Source organism: Centruroides vittatus, unplaced genomic scaffold, assembly GCF_030686945.1.
Source record: "Centruroides vittatus isolate TY-2023 unplaced genomic scaffold, ASM3068694v2 contig_683, whole genome shotgun sequence".
NCBI lineage: Eukaryota > Metazoa > Arthropoda > Arachnida > Scorpiones > Buthidae > Centruroides > Centruroides vittatus.
In genome coordinates this window covers 88,994-97,406 of record NW_027122430.1, presented here as the reverse complement: position 1 = coordinate 97,406, position 8,413 = coordinate 88,994, and the positions used below count along the sequence as shown (strand labels likewise).

At 33.6% G+C, this 8,413-nt stretch overlaps 1 protein-coding gene and 1 long non-coding RNA gene across 2 annotated transcripts; both read left to right on the top strand.

Moving 5' to 3' along the window:
- Positions 1–203: 203 nt before the first annotated feature.
- Positions 204–4,623, top strand: LOC136980263 (uncharacterized). The gene is made up of 3 exons (XR_010881525.1): positions 204–420; positions 1,266–1,501; positions 4,529–4,623. It is a non-coding gene; the product is annotated as an uncharacterized lncRNA (long non-coding RNA).
- A 51-nt stretch (positions 4,624–4,674) lies between these two features.
- LOC136980262 (uncharacterized) lies at positions 4,675–7,241 on the top strand. The gene is made up of 2 exons (XM_067276351.1): positions 4,675–4,715; positions 6,467–7,241. The coding sequence occupies exon 2, from the start codon at positions 6,541–6,543 to the stop codon at positions 7,147–7,149; it is 609 nt and encodes a 202-aa protein (XP_067132452.1). The 5' UTR covers positions 4,675–4,715; positions 6,467–6,540; the 3' UTR covers positions 7,150–7,241.
- Positions 7,242–8,413: the final 1,172 nt, after the last annotated feature.

Below are 8,413 nucleotides of genomic sequence, written 5' to 3'. Positions count from 1 at the left end.
ATAAATTTACATAAATTCGGCTTTTTTTGGGGTAATTACGAAAAAAAATAGTTGATTTATATTTTTAAAATTTTGTTTAAGTTTATGAATTAATAAGAAACATTCACAAAGCATTTATTTTTAATCTGTAGGTATATGCTTATTTACTTTTAGTGATTTTTACATTGAAATGATTGGCCTATCGAACGTAGAGAATTGTCTTTTCGTGCTTATGTGGTGTTTATAACAATGTAACGTACTAGACGAGTCTTTCTGGGTATATTCGGACACTGTTTTTGGTAAAAACTGTTAAATATGACTTAGTAAAATAGCTAAATAATACGCAATAAATATAATTTGACATAAGTTACATCATACTAAAAATTCGATTACATTCATTCGGACTACACTTGTAAACAGTCGACAGTGGAGACTATTAAAGTAATTTGCGTGTAAAATTAATTTCATTTTTTTCCTGCTAATTTTAATTATCTTAATGACGTTGTACAAACACGCCAGTTCAGTTATTTTGCATAAATTTGTGCTTAAAAGTCAATTAGTGTACGGTTCTTAACGTTTTCAAAAATTCGGTTAGGTTAGGTTAGGTTAGGTTAGAACGTGCGTCCCACTGTTTCCTTGCTGGAATCAGAGACGAGCCGCCATCTTGGCACGAAGGGTTACATTAACCAAAAATTCTTTAATATTACATCATTTTTGTTCAATAGACAAGAAACATAGTTAACTGACTTACGAACCATTTTGTCTTTTATACTAATACGTATATATATATTGTATGAGTCGTTAAAAAGATCCAATTTGAAGCATCTCATACTCCGAACTTCTTACTTGTCAGGTAAATTAGACTTATGCTCACATTAAAGCCGAATTCCATAAATTTTCAAATCTACAAGACTTTTAATAATTGCAGCACGTTACTGATTACAGGTAACTTTATCGAATCAAATCTGCTTATAGCTAGTATATCTTGTTATAATCTGTAATTTGAAAAGCTTGCAACAGCGGCAAGCAACAGGGCATAGGTCTGTTACTAATTATAATTAAATAAAAATGATTTCTAAATTAGGAAAGATACTCCAATGGTAAAATATTAATAGTTTTATTATTTAATTTACTAAAATCTGGTGTTTGAACTCTGGATTTTAATCTATACCTCGTACAATACTAATATCTTTTTGTACAGTCATGCAAAATGTATGATTTACTACGTTATTTTCATTGAAAACTTTCACTTCTATTGATTCACGAAGATATATTGTTAATTACAGAATAAATATTGTAGAAAATAGACGTTTTGATAATGGATGAACCAGAAAACAAGTGTGAATTAGTGTGTAAAAGCCGTTCGAAGCAAAATTTGAATATTGCCTTCGTATACGATATAATGATTCGTATATTGAAAACTCTCGATATTTCCGAAGTAGAGAATTGCATGCAAGTTTGCTTATTCTGGAAGGAAATAGGAGAATCCATACTGAGACGAAGGATAACGATTACAGTTGAGGTAAGTTATACTTTAAGATAAGAATAAACAGCAGAACTTGCATAAAACGTACGATTCCGATTTACACAGGTTTTGCTGTATTTTTCGATATTGTAATATTGGAATTATCAAACCACCAGGTATGCCTTCATCATTTTATTTACTATTTAGTTGATACGCGTTGGTTTACACGTTTCGGGCTCAATATTAACAACATAAAAGGAATGAAATTCTACAGGAGGTATGTAGACGATATTTTTATAGTATATAAAGAAACAGGTATTACAATTGAAGAAATCACTGAGCAAATAAACAACATAAATAAAACAATAAAATTTAAAATACAAGAAGATAAAATCAAGCGAGAAATAAGTTATTTAGATGTCACAATAAAAAAAAAGAAAAAGTGTTAGAGTTTGGAACCTTTAAGAATCCTTGCTCAATAAAAACAACGGTAAAATACAGCTCTAACATACCTCTCTATATAAAACAACATATTTCAAATCGAATATAATAAAATAGAAAATAGAACTAGTAAAAACGTTAACATACACAATAGCTTAATTGAGCTAAAAAAAAATTCGTTTTAGATGGATATCCGAGCAGATAAATAAGAAGTTGGGAAAGGAAAATAACCACACAAAAGATTCCAGTAGAAAATATAGAACAACCAAAATTGAAATATATCACCTTCCCATATATTAAAGGCCTATGTGAAGAAATTAACAGAGAAACAAGAAAAATTAATGTCAAACTTGCACCGAAATATGAAAAACTATCTTCTAGACTCAAAAACAGACTATCAACACAAAAAGAAATACAAATGCCATCAAAAAATGATAATCAATCTTCCAAATATCTAGTTACAATAGATACAAGAACGTATGTTTGTAAATTGTTTATATGGATTTTGTCAATTAACTTGATGTAATATTAGCACTATAATTCCGGTTTTTTAAATTTTTTTTCAAATATAGATAAGAATAATTATTTGTACTAGTTATATACCTATTCTGTAAACATCAAATGTAGTCCGTTCCGAACGATTGTGATTTAGAGATATGTTTGTAAGCTATCTGTATCGTTTGAATGTATTTGATGTCATTTATAAATTGTGCGTTAAAAGAAAAAGAAATTAGTTGTCTGTAGTGGGGTAATATTGAGCCCGAAACGTGTTAACTAACGCGTAACTGAATAGTAAATAAAAGGATGAAGGAACGCCTGATGGTCGACTAATTACACTACATTGTGTTTAAGCAATAAAAATTAAAATCTTCGAATTAAACGTTATCATTGACCCATTTTCTTTCTACACACTCGAATGAAAGGGAAAAATTTACGCTACTGCATGACAATGTTGGCGAGAGCGAGAAACTTTGATTTTGAAGTAATCCAAGTTAACATTTCATGTAAATGTCGACTTTTAATTAAGTCATTAGCAAGGTTGAGGCCGACATTTTCAACGCAAAAACGTCGGCCTCAACCTCGCTATTACTTGAATTCTGTATTTCAAAATCGACGTTTTAGAGGAGAATTAATGAAATTTAAGTGAAAATTTAATTTCCAATTGAATACCTTCTAAAAATCGGTTTAAATTGGTTTAAAATTAAAGTTTTCAGTAATTTTTCCTCTAAATGTTGACGATACCTATAATTTTTGCCTTTAAAACTCATTAAATTTTTCTCCAAATGTTAATTTAGGGATAATACTACTAAACATTAGCAGTTGGTCGCGGGTTCGCATCTCACCAAGCGAAAGTTAACTTAGTTTAGTGTTTATAATGTTTACATTATTGAAAATACAGGGCAACGTGAAAGTCAATTAACCATTGAAAAGTTCAAATTTTTATTTTTTTGTAAACGCTATCATTGTTTACAAATTTTAAATAATTGTTCAAATTAATATATATACACTCGAGTCTGCATAGGTCCCCAAGTGGAGATGAAAATGTGTCGAGTTATCCGATGTGACGACCAAAGCGAAGTTGGGGAAAAAAACCACAAAAGTACAATTAATAAAATACAGTAGTGCAATTTACAGTACCTCTCTGACCATCCATCACTGGCACTAAAGTTGGTTTCTACTCCAAATACCTCAGCAATTTCCATCGTCTTTTGTTTCAGTATCGGTCCCGAAACAGGAAAATTCGATAAACGAATTTGCTTTAGCCAACGTACCAGAGCATCTTCGACATCTTTGTACGGCGACTTTCTCTGGCGTTTTCGAGACAGCTGCGACGAAAATCCAAGAAAAAGCTCATTAATTTTCTCTTTTTTCTTCAAGATTCTCACCAATGTTGTTTTTATGTTTTGCAACTTCGGCTTGCGAAGTTTTCTTACATTCAAATCCAGAAACAAGTTCGTATTTTTCGTTCAGCGTAAGCGTTTTTAACTTCCGGACACTCATTTCTAACAGAAATGTGAAACACGTGCTACAAATAACGCATGACGTGAGAAAATGCAAAATCGGATTCTGCTGTCACGTTGATATAGATTGTATATTTTCTTTCTGTTTATCTGTTATTATTTTATATATAAAATTACGTAAAATGTTTATACATGTTAATAAAAATGCCGTTTATTAATAAATAAGTCGACTCCTCTCCTGAAAAAAATGAGTTCACACTGCACAGTGCGGTGTAAACTCATTTTTTCAAAAGAGGAGTCGACTTATTAGACCCTTAAACGCGTGTGGGACAGCAAAAAAATGTCGAATTATCCAGTGGTGACGAGTTAAACGGTGTCGAGTAAACCGGAGTTTTTTTAACATTAATACCTATGTAAGTTGGTCGGGACCACAGAAAACTGACTACTTAACCAACGGTGTCGAGTTATACCTATGTCGATTTATGCGGACTCGACTGTATATGTGTGTATATATATATATATTGTTCAATACACGAACTACAAATTTAGTTTATTGTATGTATTCTCGTGTATACCTGGAATTTAAAGCAAAACACGGTTAACTGACCTTTGGGTTACCCTGAACTGTGTTTGAATTTGTATAAACTTTTAAGTGGAATATTTGTTTCTTTTTCATATGTAGGTCTTACCACGTCAGATAATTGCAATTACGAACTTCTATCCAGAATATGTTGGTCGCTACTTCAAAACACGAAATGGCAACACTAACTTCTTGACAGGATTTAATGGACAAGGGTGGCAAAACGGAAAGTTGTTTTTCCATGAAACTAAGACAAAACGACTTTTATTGTGGTTGGATGCTCAATGTCGTAAGTATCTTATTGAAATATTAGCAAAATGTCCATCAGTGATCAATGGTCGGCATATTATTGATGTTTAATTGAATGCGAGTCGTGGGTTTGCGTCTCACCGGCAGCTGGATACGTGGAATGTTCCGGTTTTTTACGTGTCTAATACCCAAATAGGGGCCAGTGTTCTATAGAATGTTCTTCCCGGAAGGCGTTCCGCGAAAAACATTCTATTTGCATTGTTATAGATTGGATCATTTGAGGGGGATTGTGGCAAGAATCTGTCAAGCTCATTGCCACTGTTTCGAGCAAATACGTTTTGAAAGGTGGATCAAATCGCCAAATCACATTTAATAACCACATATAAATTCGCAACTTCTTTGTTATCAATTGAGGTTTTCCGAATGAGGTACTTGCAATAATTACGAAGAATTATGACACACATTCTTTGCATTGAAGTCTTTTCAGAGACACTGTATCAACATTTTCTAGCTTGGCTGTATTTTTACCTTCTAAAAACTTTAAATTAAAATCCGAGTAAAAAGCTACTCTTTAAAATCCGACTTCGAGTGAGTTAAGAAGACAAATAAGGACGAAAAAGATGCTATACTTTCATATTTTTATTAATTTCATTTCCCCAAATGCATTTCGCCATGCCTCATCAGTGAGATGGCGAAATGCACCACTGATGAGGCATGGCGAAATGCATTTGGGGAAATGAAATTAATAAAAATATGAAAGTATAGCATCTTTTTCGTCCTTATTTGTCTTCTTAACTCACTCGAAGTCGGATTTTAAAGAGTAGCTTTTTACTCGGATTTTAATTTAAAGTTTTTAGAATTGAAATTTTTTACCGAGACACTGTATCAACATTTTCTAGCTTGGCTGTATTTTTACCCTATAGAATAACTAACATGCAACATGATTAATGTGTTTTTCAGCATTTATTCGTAAATTTAATTTGAAAATATTACATTACTCGCAATTAAATAAAAAACAAACAAAATCATGGGCATCATCTATTACAATATGTAAAATAATATGAATATCAACTTATAACTTTAGCGAAACAATTACGCGTTACTTCAATTATAATAGAAAATTAATTTTATTTGTTAGAAGTGTTCGTGTGTTGACAAAACATAGGTCAAATTTTAGGACGAAACCAAGCAACACTAACCTCAGTTTCACTTCTCTGTGGTTGAAACATCAGTGCCAGGTGGTTGATAACCAGAATCCTTATCCTCGTTGACTGACGTATCTCCATATTGAATATTGAAGCCTGCTTAGTTTACGTACAGCTGGCATGATTATTTCAATTTGACCAAAAATGTAATTTGTCACTATCTCGCCTCCGTTTCCTTCAATTAATCAGTAACAATGCAAATCATGAACAAACACTTCATATATAGTCAAAATATTTGCAAATCATTCTGTTGACTTTGAAAAATCTGTGAATCCAAGGACTCCTCATATACGATTATTGCATTAATGGAATAAAACAACAAACACTTAGAAGTCGATTTGCCAAGCGATGATACCTCCTGAGAGGACTTTCTACGGAAAACTGGTCTCTATTTAGATCTTACACACATGAAAGAAAGTAAGAAAACTTCACGTAGCCAGTTGGTCGGGCACGAAACCTGCGACCTAAAATATTGTTAAACTTCTTAGACATGCCGAAAATGTGTAGGTAGATAAAATCCTTTAGCTACTAGTGAGGATGTAAGAGAAATTTAACGAATTTAATATAAAAACGTAACGTTTTACAGGTAAAAATAATCATATAAACGACCGGCGATATTCTCAAAGGCTCATTAAACTCCATTCACATTCTCCACAAAACATGTTACCAATATGGATCGCTGTTTTTCCTCAACTTCCCGGACTGAAAATAAGTCGTTTCGTGTTTTCAAGAAATGAAATCAATGAGAAGCTGAAACCGGGTCCCACGTGGTTTACAGAATTGACAAATATTTCTAAAGAAGCAACGAAATGCGTCCTATGGATCGTAGATGGAGGACTGGAGTACACCTTCAAGAAAGTTATACCACAATGCGCAGTAAGCGGTATATCAGATTATGGTTTTACAACATGCAGATGTATTGTGTTTTCGGGAAGAATGGTACACGCATTATCAGTTAAGGTGCCTAGAGATCATACACTACAACAAATGAAAGTTATAGAATTGAAGCAATACAACATTGCTTGGAACAATTGTATTATGTTATATTTCAACCAATGGTACATGAATTGGTGCAACGATCGATCAAAATTTGTCGATCTTGAGATTTTTAGTAAAGAATTTTCTAACATTCCAATTTTCTTTTATAGTAGCGGCAGGTATTTCGGTGTGGAACACATTCCGAATATTTGTGAAAACACAAGTACTATAGAAGAATGTATAGAAGATACATCACATATTGCAACAATTGTTTTATTGTGGATTGCATAAATTATAATTAAGTTATTAAATGCAATTGTAAGGTACTTTGTTTTAAAAAAATGTATGTCCCGTATATTACATTTAACTTTTATTCAAATCATTCTGTGTATTTATTATAGATCAATTGACATTCAAAACTGTATAAAATATATATATGTAATTCAAATTATTTAAATATGATTTAATAAACTAATTTTTATTCAATTTTACTAATATTTTTTTTCTTTTCGCCTAAGTGCCCACCAGTGGCAGAGTGGCTAAAACAAGTGAACATTACTTCTCGTGAGTTCGCACCTCAACAACTAGGTATTCTTCATGTGTGTAACATCCAAATAGGAACCAGGTTTCTGTTGAATATCTTTCCAGGAGACTCCCATGTGTTGTGATGTCATATTCCACAGAACCAAATATGAGCTCTGTGCAAACACTAAGAGGAATTCTTTTAGTAAGCCCATTATGATTTCAACCAGGCCTACAGTGGAGTGGCTGGGTATTGAGGGACAGGGCGACATATTCGGATCGACCACTTCTGAAAAATTCCTGAATTTTTGACCAATTCGGATCTGATTCCAGGTCCCAGAGCAGCAAACTGCCATCTTATTTCGGCTATCAAACTATGTTTACAAAGAGAGCCTTTTAATGAAGACCAGGCCGGGCCAACAGGTAAGGTAGTTTTTGTTTTTTTTTTGTTTTTTTTTAACTCTTTCCGCCCTGTGGGCACTAAGAGGGCCTCTTTTAGTAGGCCCATTATGGGTTTGGCCAGGCCCACAATGGGGCGACCGGGTGGTGAGGGACGGGGCCCGACATATCCGAACGGACCACCCCCCGAAAAATTCCTGGGGATTATTCGACCCGTTCGGATTCGATCCCGGGTCCCCCAGAGCGGTAGGCTGCCACCTTTACCGCTCGGCCATCCGGCCGTCACAGGTAAGGTAGTGAGGTGCCTGACAGATCACAGATGAAAACGGTGTTGCCACTACACCTTCACAATATTCTCTTTGCGGGCTGCAAATTTCTCCAATTTTTACCATGCATAGAAATTTGCAGAAATTCATGTAAATCCTAAAATATGTGGAATTCGTCTTCTCCCTCTTTTTGCGACAGTCGTGCGGCTTCTCTCGTAACGTTCCCCCATTTTGTAACGGTCATCGCATGGGATAGATGCGCCTGTTGGTGTTCTGCTCTCCACAAATATGTAAATTATTCCATTACGTATAATACCTAAGAAAATGACGTTTTTTATCGATTTTACAGTGCTTTCTCTATTTTTATT

What these genes read in the sequence shown, in the direction of transcription:
- LOC136980262 (XM_067276351.1), top strand. Translation starts at nt 6,541, where the DNA reads ATGTTACCAATATGGATCGCTGTTTTTCCTCAACTTCCCGGACTGAAA.